Source organism: Mus pahari, chromosome 14 (assembly GCF_900095145.1).
Source record: "Mus pahari chromosome 14, PAHARI_EIJ_v1.1, whole genome shotgun sequence".
In the NCBI taxonomy this organism is placed as follows: Eukaryota; Metazoa; Chordata; class Mammalia; order Rodentia; family Muridae; genus Mus; species Mus pahari.
In genome coordinates, this window is record NC_034603.1 from 45,876,626 (window position 1) to 45,895,809 (window position 19,184).

Genomic DNA, 19,184 nt, shown 5'->3' on the forward strand with positions numbered 1-19,184 from the left:
GAAGAAAACAGCAGAGCTCCCTTGTAGGAGGGAGCCTGGCATCCTTAAAGAGGTCTTGTTATGGAAAAATTTCCCTTTGGATTGGAAACCCAGCATCCGCTGGAGTCCCCTGATGGGAGGCACCCGGAGATGAGAACAAGGACACTGTTAACATTAAGGAAGCACACTGAGTGGGTATTCCTGCAGTCTCCAAAGGAAGGCAAATCTTTCCTTCTCCTTTTTGGAAAGTGACAGTTGCTATGGAGGAAATACAGATGGTGTTTGGCACCCAGGACTTAGAGATGGCCTGTGTCTTCTTCTCAGTCCCTCCCTGCTGTCCTCCACATAGGCAAATAAATAAAGCCTTTTGATCTTCAACCAGTCAGGCCCCTGTCAACTGTAAACAGAAGTGAACTTGTGAGTGGGAGAGTTGGCAGCTTCCTCCTTCTCTCCTGAGAAAGCATCTTGTTCTCTGTGCCAGATGGGCCTGTCCACCCATGGCCGTGGCACCCCAGCTGCCTCACTACCCACTGCAGACTGAATGTCTATGTAGGGACTAAGAATGTCCCCTTTACCAGTGTCAGGAATGACTGAGGAGGGCACCGACAAGCAACTCTGCTTAAAGCTTTAAGCCTGCACCGTCTGGGCAGGTAGGAACTTGGAGCCTCATGTTGAACTCTTGGTGATGTTCATGAGAACTGGCTGCGCTCTAGATTTCCAAGCTAGAGACTTGGAAAGTTGTTTTTCCACCTTGATCGTAGAGACCTGTGAAACAGGCTCCCAGTGGGCCTGCCCCCTGCAGTGGTAGCCAGGGTCACTGAGGTAGCCTGTCCCGCAGTCCCAGGCCAGGCCTAGTGTGCGTCCCCAGCAAGTGTCAGCTGTGGTTGTGGGGACCATGGCCTTATCTAGAGTGAAGGCTGTAGATGACAGCCTCCTGTCCGTGGCTTCAGGAGGGGAGTCTAGGAAGGCTGCTTGGCTTGGCACTGATGAGCTCCCTCCTCTCTGCTCTCCTTCCCTCTCTCCCTCTCTCTCTTCTCTCGTTCTCTCTCTCTCTCTCTTTCTCTCTCTCTCTCTCTAGGGGACACTACACAGAAAATGAGAACTGCTCACTATCCCACCCCAGCCGAATTGGACGCGTATGCTAAGAAGGTCGCAAACAACCCACTGACTATAAAAATCTTCCCCAACAGTGTGAAGGTTCCCCAGCGGAAACACGTTCGTCGTACTGTGAACGGCCTCGACACATCAGCCCAGCGCTACAGCCCCTACCCGACTCAGGCTGCCACCAAGGCAGGCCTGCTTGCCATTGTCAAAGTGCCAGCCAAAAGCATACTCAAGGACTTTGACGGCACCCGAGCTCGGTTCCTCCCTGAGGCCATCATGAACCCCCCAGTGGCACCCTATGCTACTGTGGCACCCAGCACTTTAGCCCACCCGCAGGCCCAGGCTCTGGCCCGCCAGCAGGCCCTGCAGCATGCACAGACCCTGGCCCGTGCCCCTCCCCAGACACTGCAACACCCTCAGGGTGTACCACCGCCACAGGCACTGTCTCACCCTCAGAGCCTCCAGCAGCCTCCGGGCCTGGGCCACCCTCAGCCGATGGCCCAAACCCAGGGCTTGGTCCACCCTCAGGCCCTGACTCACCAGGGTCTCCAGCACCCTCCTAACCCCTTGCTGCATGGAGGCCGGAAGATGCCAGACTCAGATGCACCCCCGAATGTGACCGTGTCTACCTCAACTATCCCCCTTTCAATGGCGGCCACCCTGCAACACAGCCAGCCCCCGGACCTGAGCAGCATTGTGCACCAGATCAACCAGTTTTGCCAGACGAGGGCAGGCATCAGCACTACCTCAGTGTGTGAGGGCCAGATCGCCAATCCCAGCCCTATTAGTCGCAGTCTGCTCATCAATGCAAGCACCCGGGTGTCGACCCACAGCGTCCCCACACCAATGCCTTCATGTGTGGTCAATCCCATGGAGCACACCCATGCGGCCACAGCCGCACTGCCTGCTGCAGGGCCTGTCAACCTGCCCACAGGCATCTCTCGAGCCCCCACTGGCTACCCTAGCGACCTCAAGCCAGTTACCTGGAACCAGCACCAGCTGGCCCACCTACAACAGATGTGCAGCGAGGCCGGTGGGACGCCAGCCCCTGGCCTGACGAGCAAACATACAGCAGGACGTGAGTTGGCAGGGCCTGGTTTTGTGGGCAAGGCCCCTGCCTACCCGCAGGAACTCTGCCTGGCACAGTCCTTCCATCTGAAGCCACCCCTGGAGAAGCCGACCCCATCCCCACCAGTCAACGGCCTACCAGCCCCACTGGCCTACCCCAATGGTCACTATTTCCAACCCCTGTGGAACAACATTCTACCAACTCCCAATAGCGACAGCTCTGGGTCTCAAGACCTCGCCATGCCGTTCCATGGTGGGCAGCCCACAGGTGCACCCCTCGACTGTGGGGCAGCTCCTGGGGCCCACTACCGAGCAGGGACTGGGGGTGGTCCAGTAGCAAGCCAGAACAGCTTGATGCAAACGGTGGATTACCTGAGTGGGGATTTCCAGCAGGCCTGCTTCCGAGAACAGAGCCTGGCCATGTTGAGCAAGGCCCACCGAGCTCCTGGCGCTCGAGCCCCCGATCCCACAGATAGTCGAAGTCTTCATATTCAGCACCCAGGGTATAGATAGGGAGCCGTGATGCTCTCCTCAGGCAACACACATTGCCCTTCTAGGTTTAGTCTTACTTTTAAGTAACTGGATAGTTTCAATTCTTGACTGCTCCAGTGTGATCATTCTGAGATGTCTAAGGAAGGGAACTTGGCGGGGTCAGTTTGGGGACAGAAGACGGTCCTTTATCCTTCCCTCAGGCAACTCTTGGTTTCCTGTTAGATCCTAACCCTGTCTTCTTAGCAGCTGCCTGTCAGGCAGTCTCCACCCTGACCACTTCTGACTCTTGCCATCTTTTGCTAAACAACTATTTCTTTTGGGACTGAGTTAGGACTGAGGGGAGTGGCCTAGGCCCTTAAGGTAGGCTTCTTGGTCTGGGACTAAGAAACCAGACTTCCTAAGTGCTCTGGAAGCTAATTCCTTATTTCCCCCAAAGATGTCAAGTCAGAGTAAAGGCACTAAGCCTTCTCTCCCAGCCGCCCCGCCCTCGGCTTGGGGTTTCATTTCTGTTGTTCCCAAGCCTCTGCTCTTGTCCTTGCCAAAGCCTTGCGACTCAGAGAAAACCATTGCATTGGCATCCTGGTTCTTGACTCTCCTTGCAGAGAAATGCAGTGGCCATCTGGCATTCCCAGGACCTCCTGTCACTGTTGCCTCTGTCCAAACTCAGCTATTGTCCTCAATCCTGCCTCCCCTCCCTCCTAAGAGAAACAAACCAGAAACTACCTTACTTGAAGAATTAGTTATAGGTAAAGGATGATCACACTAGAGTTTGGAATTAAAAACACCAAAAAAGTTTGAAAAAAAAAGTTTAAAAATGCATTTGGTTCTCTACACTGGCTAAGAATTATTGGTCTACACTGTAAGTTCTAATGTTGTGTCTCTGTATGAATGAGTGGTTTGAGGAGCATTGTGTATGAGTGCCCCACAGGTACAGACACCCTCTAAGTTTCGCAGCCCTTCAGTTTAATGAAGAACAAAAGGAAAAACACAAAGCCTTAAGCCCCTTCAATTCCTCCTCCACCAAACTCGTGTGGTTCCAACCGCTGCAGAGGGGCTTACATTGGGAACGGCCCCTCTTGCCCCTCACCCATTCAAGAGCATCTTCCACCTGTTCCAGGACCAATGTGGCTCATTCCCAAGTGGCAATTAGTTGCCTAGAAATTCAACACTTCTCTGTAACGTTAGACTGTTTTGTTGTAAATTCTTGCACCTGTCTTCTGTTGCACAGTTGGGCTTTGAAAGTAATAGTACTAAGCCCTTGCCTTTCCTCACCTTGGGGGAATGTGAGCTGATAACTGAAGGTCTGGGGTTTATTCTCACTGTTCCTTAGCCAGAAATTCTGTAGTGATCTGAAGCAATGTGACTGAAGACCAGTTTTTAAATTATGTGTTGGCAAGTTGCCTTATATTTAAAAGAAGGAAAAAAAAAAGAAAAAGAAAAATGCCTGTGTGTGGTATGCCAAATGATAGCAACATGAAGTCCTAAGTTATTGTTTCCTTGCTGTCTGAACACTGGTATCACTGTCCTGTCCCCGAGTCCCTCAGCTTCTGGTGCAATGCCTCCTCCGGGATATTGGGGTATTGGCCGTCTCACCCAGGCTCCTCCGCTAGCCGCTTATTTGAAGAGCTCTACTCTCTCCTTTGACCTCCAACCTGACATTGTAACCCCAAATTCTCCTTCATAGGGGGCTGCCACTGTAGGAAACTGGACCAAACACCGACTTGGGGGTTTTCACATCTCACCCCCACCCCCACCCCCACCCTGCATGGAAATTGTACTGTGCTTCCCTTACCCTACAAATGACTGCCCCCAACTTTGGTGTAAAATGTTTCCCAGTTCAGCCTGATTGTCCCTCACCCCAGCCAATCCCCAACTAGCAATAAGGGTCCAAGCAATAAGGGCCTCATATCTACATTCCTTGCCTCCAAAATCCCATGCCACCCCAAAGGAAAACCTGGATTCCCCAACTCTCCACATACTGTAGCATCTGGTCTCCATCTCTTCACCTTACCTGTGGTGGTTTATGGGCATAGTGGATTTTTTTTTTTTTTTAAGATTATTATAAAGCAGTAAAACAAACCAACCTCATCTTTTTTTTTTTTTTTTTACCTTGTCCTATTCGTTTAATGTGGATGCTTGAGGTGTTTAGGGTTTTTTGTTTTGCTTTTGACAATCTGTGTAACATTTCACTTAGTAAAGGGGTAGTTTCTTTGGTGGTAGCAACATCCCACTCACCTCTCAAATGTCCTCCCCAATTCATTGTCTCAGACTGGGTCATATGCAGTTCAGTCAAGCCCTAGCTAGGGACCAGCTGGAAACCGATGCCTCACTGCAGGCCCTTTGACTCCCAAGAGCCATCAGTCCCAAGTAGGTGTCTGTTCTCCCATTAAGCCCTCCAACAAATACAAATCTCCCTCCCACTTGTAGCAGGGGAATTGCTTAAGTCAGAGGTAAGGGGTGCTGCCTCCCCCCCCCACAGTGGCACACACCGCTCCTAAGTGGAATGGAGGCCTTGATGGGGGTGGGGTAGGGAAGGTGCTTGGGGTTCAAAGTTCTGCCTCCCCCTCACGTGTAGCAAGCGCTCTGCACATGTAGCCTTCAGTGTGCCCATCGTCAGAGAGGTGAGCACCGCTGTCTGCAGTATCACTCTGGGCCATTCTCTGGTGTGCCCTGAATTCTATCACAGCTGGAATGAGGGACAGGCCACTGGACCAACAAAGTGCAAGGTGTTCCACCTCTCAGTTATGCAGGTGTCTTAGCAGAGATGCGCGAGCTTTAATCCAAGATGTCCAGTTTCAGAAATCGTGTAGCAGTTTGACCCATTCCCTGTCAGCAGCAGGTTACCAATTTGTATGGTGGGGGAGCATTTTGGCTTTCTCAGCTAAGGTCCCATGGTCTCCCTGATGAGTGGATAGTGAAATGAACAGGCTAGTGAGAGCTATGCAACCCTCACCTGGTGACCTCTCTTCCTAAAGGCCCTTTACACCTCCTTCTATAGAACACACCTTTCAGCTGTCCTTACACACTTCCCTGTGCTGGGCCAGGAGAGAAAGACACTTCATGTTAATCATATTCCAAGACCAGTAGTTGAACAGAACTAATTTTACCACTAAGTGTAGCTAACCCCACAACGCTAAGTAACTTGCCGGAAGCAAGCCAAAATTAGTGGGAGCTATACACCTACTGATAAAAGAATTTCAGGTTTGAGCATGTATGTAGTTGAGTCTGGCATACATGGAGGGGGTTGAGGGGGACCCCACAGAAATCCAGGCCTTGCCCCAAACTAACTGAAGGAGTCAATTTGCTCCTATTCTTAGTTGACTGGTGAAATGTATGCAGTCAGAAGCAACCATTCAGAACTGCACAAAAAGCAAATGAAATTACAGGTAAGAAAATCTTAAGTGCTTTATACATCTCAAAGGCCTTTTTTACTCCTGGAGTACAGACTGACATTTACTCACTCAGTCCTTCGCCTGTCACAGTGACTCTAAGGGGGAAAAGCTACCTCCCTTGGCTCCTGGCCACAAGACCTCAGGCTGTAAAGACAGCCTTGCAGAACAAAACTGGATAAGCAATGCACACCTGCACCACCCAGACTGCTGGAGCAGTCCAGGGAAGATCTAGTCTTGTGAAATCAGCAAATTCCAGGATTTCTGATGTCTCAAAAAGGTGGAGTTTAACTGAGGAAGACACCTGATGTTAATCTTTGGCCTACACACATATGCACACATGGTTATTACTGATACAGACAGACCTGCTAAGCAGAGCCCTTGTCTTTGGTGAGGTATGGACTGGAGATGCCAGCTCAAGCAGTAACTGCACCCATCTACTGAACCACCAGAGGGCAGGTGATGCTCCCACTCAGTTCCCTGCAATTCCCATATCGTCCACTAGAGAAGTAAGGATGCAAGCAGAGCAGTTCACCCCTTCTCTGGTTGGGCCCAGCCTCCCAAAACCCTAACCTACTGAGGAGACAGGCTGGAATCAAATTAATAAATACAATTCAGGATTTATTAAAAATCAGAGCTCCCCTGCTGTGCCCACCTAGCACTAGAGAAATAAATAACCAGAGAGGGCACCACTGGGTGAATGGGAAGAGAAGTTAATCTCAAGGCAGATTCTCCTAACTACCCCCTCCCTTTGCCAAAACCTCCCACCCCCACTATGGCTCTTGGGACATAGCACCTGAGCAGGCACCTCAGTCCAGGTAGAATTCGGCTGGCATCAAGGCATGTCTGCCCTGCCCAGGAGGGGAGACAGGCCCTGGGATCGAGTTTCCAGCCCTTGATAACCCCGAGACCTGCTCCCCCCAGGGGCCAGGGCTGAAGCACCAATTGGAGGCACCTGAGGGGTAGGGTGGTGGTGGTGGTGGTGGTGGTGGTGGTAGGGAGAGTGGGCTAACAGCCTGAGCAAAAGAAGCTGAAAGGAGGTCCGGCCCCCAATCCAGTTTCGGCCAGTGCCCGAGATCCGGTCTCGCCTCCCTTCCCACTTGAAGCCAGAAGGCTCTACTCTCAGCTGAGGATCTTCCGGGGCAGTTCGACAGAGGCACGGATGAAAACTGCATCATCCCGCACGTAATTCCGCTTTCTGATGTCCTGGTGGGAAATGAACTTGGGGTAGCCGAAGCCCAGAGAACTCTCATCCAGGGAGCCTCGCCACGTGCCGGGCTTCTGGAAGTTCTTCCAGTTTGGATCAGGGTGGAAGGTCTCAGTGACATGCTGTGGCTTGGCCAAACCTGGGTCACTCTGATCCAGCAGGGAGAAGGTGACCCGGCGTGCAAAGGGCCACTCAAGGAGATTGTCAAAGGCGCCTGGCAAGACACGAATGTAGATGGAGAGGTGTGTGCCCTCACCACTGCCGTTGCCGTTAAGGAATGCAGACACCTGCAGCTTGTAGCCGTACTTATGTGTATAGAAGGCTGGGCTGAAGCACTCCAGGTTAGGCTTGGCCTTGGCCTCTTGTAGCCGACGCCCATAGCTGCCAATCTTCCAGATGAGCACCCCATCACTGCCTATGGATAGCTCCTCTAGCTCTCTCCGAAGCTCCTGTAGCTCTTGCCGCTGCCGGCTCACCAGGGCACACATCATAGCCAGATGTGGCTTTACACTCTCCTCCACGTGACGTCCCATTGCCAGCTTAGGGCACTGTTGGCAAAACCCAAGGCCATGGGAGAAGAAAAAAGTTACCAAAAGAGCAAGGCCCAAGGGAAAGGAGAAGCAGGTCGGGGTAGCAGGCACCCAGTTCCACAGGAACAGGACGATGGTGGAGGGTGCCGGGAATAAGGGGAAGATGACTAGCAGGACCCATCGAGGCCTCAACTATGGCAGCAACTGATGCCCTGTCAAGGACCTCAAAGGCTAAGGGGCTGAGGAAGAAGAGGCATCTCACCCTGTGCTTGCAGCCAGACTCCTTGAAAGGGCAGAGCACGAAGGCTGTGCTGCAGCTGTCCTTCAGATGGGTGGGCAGGTCCTCCCGGGCCACAGTGCCCACACCACATTGGTTGGGGCAGGGAACAGGCAGGCGTGGGCACTGGTACTGGTGGCTCTAAGACCAGAAACAGAAGCAGAGTGGTCAGTAACCTGGCTCCCTGGTACCCAGTCTCACAGCCTACAGGTCAGCAAGGGCCTCACCTGGATGGTGTCATAAACAAATTCCTTGGTACAGTAGGCACAGGGCTGGGTGCGCTTGGGGCACTCAGAGGTGGCATGCTGGGCCAACAGTCGCCTCATCATGCGGGCCCCACACTTGTTCTCACAGTACACACTCTCTTGGGGGCACACGCCCTCGTGACTCTGAAATCACCACAGGGGTTAAATTAGGGGATGGGATGCCCGGGGTCCCAGGTGCCTCACCCTCCCTCCACTGTCAGCCTGGACCCCATGTACCTCATAGGCCTCCCCACTGAAGTCACAGCCACAGAATTCACACTTGAGGCGGCGCTTAGGGCAGTCGTGCTGCAGGTGGGCAGGCAGGTCACGCCGGCTCAGCTTGGCCGGGCAGCGATTCGGGCAGGGGACTACATTGAAGCTGCAAGTGTTCAAGTGGCCCTGGTGGGACATGCGACAGTCAGTATTTGCCAAGGAAGGGGTAGTCCTAGCTCCCCACCCGAGCCTCACCTGTAGATGACGAAGTGGCCCGCTCCAGCGGCAGCCCTCCTCACTGTGGATACAGCGGATAGCCAAGCCTAACACCTGGACCTCCAGCTCTGGGTCCGGGTAGATCTGTGGGCAGAGGGCGGTGGAGGTGCTATCAGAGCCTGCTAGAGTTGCTATCCACCCCACTCTCAACTGAGCTGGCTGTGCCTGTAAGCCAGTGATAGCTTCTTGATCAAAGACCTCTCAGACTATGTCTCTGTGCCCTAGGATGAAGGACAAAGTAGACAGCATCTACTGACTTGGACCCTGGCGCTCCCATCATGGCTGCACAGGGACATGCTCCCTCCCTTCAGGGAGGCAGGCCATCAGCCTTCGCAGTTGTCAGGTAAACCCCCTTCTGCTTCCTTCCTCTTAGTGGAGGGGCCCTGGCCCCCAGCCACGGGAAGAGGAGGGAGCACTTTTTATGGGCACAGAGCAGCTCTGTGCACCCCTACAGGCTGGGCATTGTGCCTGCCCCCCCCCCCAGGGCAAACGCAGCCTGCGTTTGCAAACTGGCCTGGTGGGAAAGAACAGGCTACCTTTGTGGGGGTACAAGATCATGAGGCTTGGGGTTGACACTGGCTCTGTGCCTCCTGGCTGCCAAGAGCTCCAGCCCCCAGCAAGGGCAACACCCCATATATACTATGTACCTAGGCTTCCAACCTAGCAGTATGGACTCACCTTGGCATAGTCCAGAGGAAGTTGGTCCTCAGGGCATTTGAAGACTCCTTCACTGAAAGGGAAGAAGGCAGGGTCAAGGCTCCTCAAGCCCTAGGCCTCACCCAGTCAGTCAGGGTAGCCTCCCTCCCTTGCCAGGCCCCTTCCTAGCCTGCCATTGCTGAGACAAAGGGACAAGCGGAGTCAGAAGGGACCCACTTTTCAAGGGTACTAGACTACCCACAAATGGCAGTCTAGGTCCAGTGGGGACAGACACAGCTGCCTTGGGCAGCACTTTCCCAACAGGTGGCAGCTGGAGTCCCCTCCCCCCAGGACAGCAGCTGAACTTGAAAGAAACAGGCATCCTGCCACCCGCTTCCCCCAGAATGGTTTTCATCGGCAACTCTGAAAGCTGACAGGAGGGTATACAAGGATGGGCTTGGATTAAATGCCAGGGCTACCCAGCATCCACAACAGTGCCAAGCCTAAGGCCACTTTATACTATCCCTTCTCCTCTTTGAGGGTGTATTTCTTAAAAGAGTGGGAAGGGATAGCAAAGCCCCCCCCCCCCCCCGTCCTGTGTTCCCACCTCACACTCCCACCTGGCCTTCACCACCTGCCTCTGAGAGGGGTTAGAATATCCCCATTCAGAAGATGGAAGGAGGAAAACAGCAAAAAAACAATCCGGGGCTCCCTAGTAAAGCAGCACCCGGTTCTGTCTGTCTGTGGGAACTCAGACTTTAACCACAGGCAGAGCTCCTGAAACTTGGCGACCCTAACACCTGCCAGCTGTCTGTCCCCCTTCTCCCATCTCCACCCAAATATTAACACCCATAGAGCCTGGTGGCATGCTTCTTCCTGCCAGTATGGCCCAGCTGACCCCTACAAGACCTGTCACACATGACTGCCATGGCCCAGGCAAGGAAAGGGCTCACCCAGCAAGACCGAAAGCCCCCAGGCTCGGCATTCCTGGCAGTCTGAGTCAGGTAGGCGGCAGGCAGGCAGGCCTCAAGGCGGAAGCAGAGAGTACAGAGTAGCCCTGCTGTAAAAGTACTTTCCAGAGCCTGGGCAGTCTATATCCCAGGTGCCCAGTCCATCAAAGCACCTCCCCTTGGTCCCACACTACTGGCCATGTCCCTGATGTGAAGAACCCAAGCGAGGCACTAAAGGGGCCATGCCTGCTCGCAGAAGCAGCCTTCCTGGCTCAACCGGGTAACAGCCAGCAGCAGCAGGAGTAAGAGGGGTGGGCCAAGGGGAGGGGTCCACTTGGCTGCTTCTGGAATGTGCTGACCCGGTGGTTTTGAAGACAGCAAAGGGACTAAGGCAGGTCCCTAGGCTTCAGGCAGCAGCTAACTGCAGCTTGGGGCCCAGCCAGGACAAAAGGTTTGGCCAAGGCTATGGACAACCTAACTTGTAGGGTAGGGGTGATAGTGGGGAGGCAGAGCCTGCTCAATCACCTCTTTCCTCCAGAAGCCACTAAACACAACTGGATCATGGGGGAGGGGAGAAGGCAGAGGCAGCTCCTGGCTGAGCAGTGGAGGCCCAAGCCCAGGGGAGAAGACAGGATGGGGGGAGGGGGCAGTGGGAGAGGAAGAGGGGATTTCCGGGAGGAGGAGGGGCAGAAGCAGCCGTGAAGGGACTGAGGAGGTGAAGGAGGGAACAAGGCCTGACAGACCCCTCCTGGCTCCTTCCCGGAGGCAGTAAGGGTGGGTCAGCTGGAGGAGGGGGCTGGCTCAGCTGGCCTCATCTGGAAACCAGAGGGCCAGGAAGGGAGCCGAGAAGACAATGGGCCCGTGTGTGTCTGTAGAGGAGTTAAGTGTGTACATTTCAGGGAGGAGGGCCAGAGGGAGGAGGGAGAAGAGAAGGGAGGAGGGGGCACCACAGCAGCTTGAGCAGGAGCATATGTGAGAGCAGGAGCCCGCGGCTGCTAGGAACAAAAAACAAAGGGCCTGCTGAGATTTCCGCCAGCCAGGGGCTTCGGAAGACAGTGGGGACGAAGCACTGAGGCACAAGTCCCACACCGCTTTCCCTGCCGCGGCAGACCCAGCCTGCCTTGTGCTCTAGAGCACGACCTCCACGGGCGCTGGGGCTCCCCGATCTCCCCTCCAACATGCAGCCTTCAGTGGCAGGAGACTCAAGACCGCCCAGGGGTGCCCAGAAATGTGACCGATGCCTGAGGCAGCAAGGCAGGACCTGGATCCTCAGTGGGCACGGGGCATTCAGTACCAACCCGAGTGGCCGGTGTACCAACCATCTATTGTACTCAAGACCCCATGGGAGGGTTCCCAGTTAAAAGGCTGAGAAGGCTGCAGGTCACAGTCCAATCCAACCTCTACTGCTTGGCCACACGCAGCCCGGGCTGGATTCCCAGCTAAGACTTGAATCGTGTAACCCTGGACAAATCGCAGCCCTTTTTTTTTTCTTTTTTTTGAATCTCTGTGAAATGGGAGAACAATAGCGGCCGCTCTCTCAACGTCAGAGAGGAAAAGAAGAGGTTGGACAGGTGAAAACTCCGCGGCTTGAGTGCCGCGCGGGAGAGGGAGGCTTTGTCCTTCCCTTTCCCTAAAGGATTCAAAGTTCAAGATTGTGGCCGCTCGGGCTCTCAGGTGGGGGGGGAAGGGCCGGCCACGGGTCAGGAAGGGCGGCTTTCCCTCCGCCAGAGCGTGGGCAGACAGTTTTTCCTACCTGGGGCTGGGCAGGTAGGACCTGAGACCCTACGCTTGGGTGCGTGAGGTCCTCCCCAGGGCTCTGACGTCACTGCCGCCCCTTGACATCATGGTGGGCGCTCCTGAGGTCACCGGGCGGCCTCGCAGACAAAGGCGCGACGTCTTCTCCGGCCCGAGCCCGTCCCCCCATGCACCGCCCTCACGGCCCTGCACTGCCGGCCGAGGCCCACCGCCCCGGGTCGCACCTGAGAAACTCCTGCAGGCAGGTGTCGCAGAAGCGGTGGCCACAAGTAGACACCTGCACAGGCTCACGCATGGGCTTCCCGCACAGTGGGCACAGCAGCCGCCGCTTGGGCTTCTCCAGGAACTTGTAGTCGAAGCCGGGCATGGCGGGCTGGCAGCGGGCACGGGCGAGCGGGGCCGGGCACGCGGCGGCCCCACAGCCCGCGCCTCGCTCGGGCCGCGTTTCCCGGCTGCGGGCGGCGCCGACTGGCGGCCGAGACCGGCCCGGGTCCGCAACCCCGCCCGCCGGAAGAGGGGGCGGAGCCGCGTCCCCATGGTCCTAGAGCCCGCCCGCGGGCCCCGCCCACCCCACAACCCCTCACTCCGAATGCCGTCGCACTGCGAACTCTGCCCTGGCTTTGAAAGTTTTAAATCAGGCTTCTCTTTCCCGCTGGAACTCCGAGTGTGGCCGAGAGTCTTCCAGAAGCGGGTCCCCTTGCGTTACGATGGTGCCTATCAGGTCGCGCCACGAAGACTTGACACTTTAGAGGCCACCTTAAGGTCTCCGGCGCCACGCGCCGCTCAGAGACCTGGGGCCCTAGCTTCCAGGTGCTAGGCAGCGAAGCCTGGCAACAGGATCCCAGTAAACCAGGCTGGAGCAAGGAAACTGGGCTGGGCGCTGGGCCAGCGGAACCTCGGCCCCAGCCCTCAGGCCTCTGGCTGCGCCCACATTCCTCCTGGCCGCTGCCCTGCAACCACAGTCGGGCCCAACCCAGTCTTGGGGTGTCTAGCGGCCACTTCCACCCACCCCATAAGAGATCATAAGCCGAGCAGGCATTTGATATTTTTATTAGTGATACTTTGAAACCTTTGAAAAATTGGTCGGGTTTGGCCTGCCTACCTTTCTCCCCAGTCTAGTTCTGGGGAGAGAGGGCAACCTTCACCTGTATCTCTTCAGCAAACAAACAAAAAAAAAATGGCTCCAGCACTCCCGCCCTGAGAGGTGTGTGTGTGGGGAGGGGTGCCCTCGCCGGAGTTGTGCTAACCCTTGCCTCAGGATAAGGTAGAAAGGGGGACTCCCTCCAACCTATCAGCTGCAAGCTATTTAGATTACGCTGGCCTAATGACCAGTCCAAACAAGCCCTGGCTTGCCCTATTCCAAAGCATGGCTTCAGTCTCTGAGAGGACACCGGCAGGGATTTACTTTCTAACTGGGCTGGGGGTGGTTGGAGAAAGGTGCGGTTTTTGTTTTTGTTTTTGTTTTAGTTTTTTTTAAGCAAAGGTTTTGAAGGCCGTCCTTCTGTTGACCCCTGCCAGACTGGAGCCTGCAGATATTTAGTAAGATAAAGAGTTTTGGAGACAGGGACTTGGGGGGGGGGAGGCAACAGAGTAGACATCACTGGCCTTTCTACCCCATTGATGACACAATCCAGGACGCTGATGACAGTCATTCCTCAGGCACCTGCATTTTTCAGAATACTCAGAGGTGGTCTCTTGGATCGTCCTGTCGCCTCAGGGGGGAACTGGTTCATCTGTGACTGCTGAAGAGTATCAAAGAGAAGCCAAAGCTGGATTTCTGGAGGCAACGCCTACAGCAAGCACCAGCCCCCTTTGATTTCATTGGGGCCTGGAGCCAGAACCCTCCTGCCAGGCCAGAAAGGGGAGTTTTCCTATCAACTGGGTCCAGGAAGTATTAGAGGCAAGAATTCACAGGAGGTGTGGAGAGCCACAGAGGCAGCCCTCCCTCGATTGGAGGGGGAGGCGGGGGGGGGGGGGGGACAGCACTTTACACACATCCCCTCCCCATTTCCCACAGGTTCTGCTTTCATTTGGGGGGGGAGCATAAGATTGCTCTGGATGGGTAATTCGGGTTATAACTGTGGAAGATAGAGTGGGGAGTAGAGGGGAGTTGGGGTCACCCTAGTGGTGTGGGTGAGATAGGAAAAGACAACTCACATCGAACAGCCAGCAGAGTGTTCCCATGGCAGCAGGACACTGAAGTCACCACGTAAGGATGAGTCTCATCCAGCTGCACTGGCCTAGGGAGTCCCGCATCCTCATCCCTCCTTCCCAGTCGGCCTCGGGTTCCTTTGCCCCAAGAATACACTTCTCCCTCTGCCAAGAATTGGAAAGAGTGGGGCATAACCTAAGCAAGCAGCTGACCACTGGGCAGCAAGAACAACTCCACAAGGAAGGTAGAGAGGAAAACCCACCATATTCCTGCCCTGGTCCACCCGCATCCTGCCCACTCTCACCTGCCCCAACGGCCACAGTGAAGGCATCCCCGCAGGCCACCATCACCATCTTGATGCCCTCTAGGCCTTGGACCCGACAGGGTGCCCTGCTGACCCGGCGAGAAGTGGTGCCCAACTGCCCATGTTGATTGCTGCCAAAAGTATAGCAGTCCCCGGAAGCTGTGGAGACGGAAGACAAGCAAGGAAAGGACAGTGGTACAGAAGTCTGGACGAAGCCAGGCAAATCCCCTGCAGGACTCCCATGCCTGGCTCCTACTCACCAGTGACAGCAGCTGAATGAGCAGTGCCAAGGTCCACACACAGCAGGGGCTCCTGGTCCAGAGGTGCAGAGCCCAGTGGTGTGAAGCTCAGGGCCTCCTCCACTTGCTGGTGTGGGACAGGCTCCTCGTCCAGGGATAGATGGTCCAAGCCTAGCTTGTTGAACCTAAGGATGGAGCCAGAAGTTTGTATCAGCTGCCTGCCTTTCTCCCACCGCAGGGAGTCTCTGTGGGGATTGCTAGGATCTATAGCTCCAAGAGACAAACCTTAAGGCTCTGCACCTCCGAAAGAGGAAGGCAGTAAGGACTGAGCTGCTTTGCATCCAAGGAGGGCGGGGAGGCAGCCCTAGCACTTTGATGCTTCCAGTACCTGTTACTTCCGCAGGCCAGGACCCTGCCTGGAGAGGTGAGGATCATGGAAGAGTCGATACCACAGACAACTCTCTGGGCTTCCTGTCCTGGAGCCACAGGCACCTGCTGAGGGCAGTTATGGGACTCCCTGGTGCCTAGTCCCAGCCTACCTACAAAACAAAACAAAATGGGATTAGTTTGAGCTTCAGAGATGGTAATGCCGGAATGAAGACAGGATGGATGGAGGCTGTCCTCAGCCTGAAATGCTTTTCCTAGGCCTCGCTGCTGGTCAAAGCCATTTAAAACCCTGCTCAGAATTCCAATAGTAGATGGTTATGATGAAGCACACCTCTACTCCACCACAGCACTCAGGATCCTGACACAGAAGGCCACAAATACGAGGCAAACCTGGGCTGCAGAGTGACTTCCAGACTAGCTGAGGCTATAAAGCAATGAACAGTATGTCTCAAAATAAATAAATAAATAAATAAATAAATTTAAAAAACCCAACACTCAAAAGCAAGACACCAAGTTGCAGGTGAGACCCCCCATCTCATCAAAGTGAAAGACCCTATCCAGATGCCACCCGCCTTCCCAGGTTGACAGCTGCCCCCCTTTAATCCCACAGTAGTAATCTTTGCTATAGCCCTGGCGTCCTCTAGACTCCCCCGAAACGCGCACACACACACTTTACATCTGAGTCCACCAGGACAGGAACCCCCTCTATGACATCACCAGTGTCAGTACCTAGCTCAGTGGGCGAGGGAAGAGGTCACTGATAGAGCGTGTACTTGTGTGTAAAGTCTGACTCCTAGCATTGCACGAAAAGATAAGCAATGTGGCAACACCTCATTCATCTTATCTGAGCACTAATAAAGCATGAAATAATGGTTCGTCCAATGAATGGATAGAATTCGAGAAAAAAAAAAAGAGGAAGAAAAGAATGGGGAACGAACAAAGCATGATGGAGAGAGTTGTGAGAGGGACCCTAAAAGCTAGAGCTGGGTAGTGGTCTTACCACCATCTCCTCGGCCCCAGGCGAATAACTCTCCATCTGTGGACAGGGCCAACACATGAGAGGCCCCACAGGCCACCTGCACCATTTCGTAGCCCAGTAGGGCTTCTACAATGGTGGGCTAGAGAGAGAGAGAGAAAGAAAGAAAAAAAAAAAAAAAAAGGTGAAGGATTTGCCTCCTACCATGGTCTGAGCCCCCTCCCCTGCAAGCCGGAAGTTGGAGGCTGCAAATTCTCAGAAGCTAACTGTCTCTTTAACTCCAACCACACCCACTGCAGGCACAGTGGCACAGTGCGGCTGATACAGCAACAGGTGGGGAAGCTTCCTGTACTCCCCCCATCAAACCCAGGGCAGGTGCAGCCTGGAAGCTAGCGCTCACTTCCCCTCTCCAGGGTACGGGGACCACCCACCTGGCTGATGTCAGTCAGGTTGCCATGACCTAAACACCCGTTGCTGCCGCTGCCGAACGTCATGATAATGCCTCGGTCTGGGGAGGAGGGCGTGGAGAGACAAGAGAGGAAGAGGGCATTTCGGGTAGTGTGGTTCATTTACAGGTTGGAGGGGGGAGATGGAACTGGGAGCGGATGTCTGGTCTGGTGGCACCAGTATGTTACTGAAGCTACTCAGTTTGAGGGAGAATTGCAAGTCTGACTGGTCAAACTTAGTGAAACGCTGCCTCAAAACAAGATAAAACAAAAGCCTTTAATCCCAGCACTCAGGAGGCAGAAGCAGGCAGATCTCTAAAGTTCTAGGCCAGCCAAAACTACTACTACACCCTGGCAAGACCTTGTCTTTAAAAATAGAAAGAGTGGGCTGGCGAGATCCGCTCAGCAGATAAGAGCACTGCTCTTCTGAAGGTCCTGAGTTCAAATCCCAGCAACCACATGGTGGCTCACAACCACCCATAATGAGATCTGACACCCTCTTCTGGTATGTCTGAAGCCAGCTACAGTGTACTTATGTATAATAATAAATAAATTTCTGGACTGGAGCAAGTGGGGCCAACCAGAGCAAACAGAGGTCAATTCGATTCCCAACAACCACATGAAGGCTCACAACCATCTGCACAGCTACAGTGTACTCACATACATAAAATAAATAAATAAATCTTTAAAAATAAATAAATAAAAATTTAAAAAAGCATGAGATTGTTGTAACACAGTAGTAGAAAGCATGCCCATCATGTACAAGAACCTATATTCAATTTCCAATATTGGGGTGGCGGGACGGGAGGATGGGGGTGGGGAATGACCACACTGAAATATTGAAAAGGGGCTTAAGGGCAGCACAGGGAAGGGCGGGGCGGGGCAGGGCAGGGCGGGTGAGACATAGGTGATAGGCGGTTCCTTTTTTTTTTTTTTTTCTTCTTCGAGACAGGGTTTCTCTGTATAGCCCTGGCTGTCCTGGAACTCACTCTGTAGACCAGGCTGGCCTCGAACCCANTAGCCCTGGCTGTCCTGGAACTCACTCTGTAGACCAGGCTGGCCTCGAACCCAGAAATCTGCCTGCCTCTGCCTCCCGAGTGCTGGGATAAAGGCGTGCCCCACCACTGCCCGGCTAGGTGGTCCTTTATAGTGTGTAATTTTGAACTAGTGAGAGCTTTATTTTTCCCATCTATCAAATGGGGATACCATAACACACTTACTGCCAGACCTACTATGCCAGGAAAAGGCTGTCAACAAACTGCTGCCACTACTAGATAGAAAGAGTAGACTTTTAGGAGAGAGAAATATTAATTGACCAATTTGAGATGAGAGAAGTTGCTCTGTCTGGCTTCCTCCTATCCTTACAGAGGACACTCCCCGGACAAGCTTACCTGTCAAGCAAGTGGTGAACAGGTCCCCGCAGGCCACATGCTTGATGGTCACACCTGACTGGCCTTCCAGGAAACGAGAGACGAACTGGGGCTGAGGCAGCTCCACTGCCCCCGGAAGGAGTGTGCCGCCTCCAGCTCCCAGGGGTGGGGCCTGCAGAGGAGTGGATAACTTCTGAGGACCACTTCTGGGCTCCCATCCTCACCAGTTCAAGGCCACTGCCAACCTGCTCACCTCCCACAGGATGAGGCGTCCAGAGCGTGTAACGCCAGCCTTCTGCGTGCGCCCAGCGGCCACCTGGACCACCTCTGTGTTGAGCATTGGCAATCTCAGGGGAATGCTAAGGCCACCACCCCAAGCGTAGACCGAAGACAGCGGTGGCGGGATAGCCGGTCTCACAGGTCCCCGGGGGACACCTGCGAGGATAGTTTGAGGCTAAACTAGTGGAAATGGTAGGGAGTCCAGAGCTCCAGCCGCTGGTCCTGAACTCACCCCTGCATCGGGCACTGGTGGCTCTGCTCCCTGTGCTGCCAGAGGCTATAGGTGGTCCTGGGGTCAGGGACTTCTCTGCCCTGCGGAATACAGAGGGACCTCAGGACAAGGGCTGTCCCTGACAGTCCTAGTGAATGACTACTCGTACTGAACCGTTAGCCCTAAACCTCCTATGTTCTCATTGGGTGCCCGCCCCCAGGACCCATCTCCCTGCACAGGCCTCCGCATGCGCACGCTGCCCACATCGGTGTGGATGTTGAGTAGGGCCCGGATGCAGAGGGGTTGCGCCATGATGTGGCTGAGGGGTGGCCGCTGTGCAGGTTCCAGGCTGAGCAGACTCAGGACGAGCTGGCGCAGCTCAGGACTGTACCGGTCAGAGATGGGTGCGAAGGTGCCGCTCATGATCTTCAGCACCAGGGCTGGCAAGTTCTGTGAAAGCACAAGTGGGGACGGCCAAGGTGCTGGGTCAGGCTCTTCTGTAGTACCCCCAACGACAGAATAAAAACAGGTCTACCCGCAGGACACTGCAGTCTCATTAGGAAAGCCAGAGCCGGGCGTGGTGGCGCACGTCTTTAATCCCACTACTCGGGAGGCAGAGGCAGGCGGATTTCTGAGTTTGAGGCCAGCTTGGTCTACAGAGTGAGTTCCAGGACAGCAGGGCTACACAGAGAAACCCTG

At 54.5% G+C, this 19,184-nt stretch overlaps 3 protein-coding genes across 6 annotated transcripts in view; 1 reads left to right on the forward strand and 2 right to left on the reverse strand.

Annotated features, from left to right (window-relative positions):
• The window catches only part of Fam222b (family with sequence similarity 222 member B), a 61,542-nt gene extending 56,816 nt beyond the window's left edge, over nt 1-4,726 (forward strand). The window contains exon 3 of one of the 3 annotated variants that reach the window (XM_021213022.2): nt 1,058-3,435. In XM_021213022.2, coding sequence (XP_021068681.1) covers nt 1,058-2,664 — 1,607 coding nt within the window. In that variant the 3' untranslated portion in view covers nt 2,665-3,435. Of the gene's footprint in view, nt 1-1,057 lie in introns of all 3 variants that reach the window. The other 2 variants (XM_021213024.2, XM_021213023.2) reach the window with 2 other exon arrangements.
• Nucleotides 4,727-6,632: 1,906 nt separating this feature from the next.
• Traf4 (TNF receptor associated factor 4) lies at nt 6,633-12,602 on the reverse strand. Its single transcript, XM_021212195.1, has 7 exons — nt 12,346-12,602; nt 9,459-9,510; nt 8,760-8,864; nt 8,529-8,690; nt 8,274-8,435; nt 8,032-8,187; nt 6,633-7,787 (listed from the first exon to the last, which is right to left on the reverse strand). The coding sequence occupies exons 1-7, from the start codon at nt 12,486-12,488 to the stop codon at nt 7,155-7,157; spliced, it is 1,413 nt and encodes a 470-aa protein (XP_021067854.1). The 5' UTR covers nt 12,489-12,602; the 3' UTR covers nt 6,633-7,154.
• A 553-nt stretch (nt 12,603-13,155) lies between these two features.
• Nucleotides 13,156-19,184, reverse strand: part of Nek8 (NIMA related kinase 8) — a 12,630-nt gene continuing 6,601 nt past the window's right edge. Inside the window, exons 5-15 of one of the 2 annotated variants that reach the window (XM_021213124.2) lie at nt 18,727-18,935; nt 18,507-18,586; nt 18,249-18,430; nt 18,017-18,167; nt 16,611-16,687; nt 16,204-16,321; nt 15,205-15,355; nt 14,838-15,001; nt 14,578-14,736; nt 14,279-14,437; nt 13,156-13,863 (exon numbers count right to left, since the gene is read on the reverse strand). In XM_021213124.2, coding sequence (XP_021068783.1) covers nt 13,835-13,863; nt 14,279-14,437; nt 14,578-14,736; nt 14,838-15,001; nt 15,205-15,355; nt 16,204-16,321; nt 16,611-16,687; nt 18,017-18,167; nt 18,249-18,430; nt 18,507-18,586; nt 18,727-18,935 — 1,479 coding nt within the window. In that variant the 3' untranslated portion in view covers nt 13,156-13,834. The remainder of the gene's footprint in view (nt 13,864-14,278; nt 14,438-14,577; nt 14,737-14,837; nt 15,002-15,204; nt 15,356-16,203; nt 16,322-16,610; nt 16,688-18,016; nt 18,168-18,248; nt 18,431-18,506; nt 18,587-18,726; nt 18,936-19,184) is intronic. The other variant, XM_029546110.1, reaches the window with a different exon arrangement.

Coding starts and splice junctions, on each gene's coding strand:
- Traf4 (XM_021212195.1), bottom strand. CDS start 12,488: ATGCCCGGCTTCGACTACAAGTTCCTGGAGAAGCCCAAGCGGCGGCTG. Junction 8,691..8,759: donor GGCCACTTCGTCATCTACAG/GTGAGGCTCGGG, acceptor ATGTCCCACCAG/GGCCACTTGAACACTTGCAG. Junction 8,188..8,273: donor TTGTTTATGACACCATCCAG/GTGAGGCCCTTG, acceptor TTCTGGTCTTAG/AGCCACCAGTACCAGTGCCC.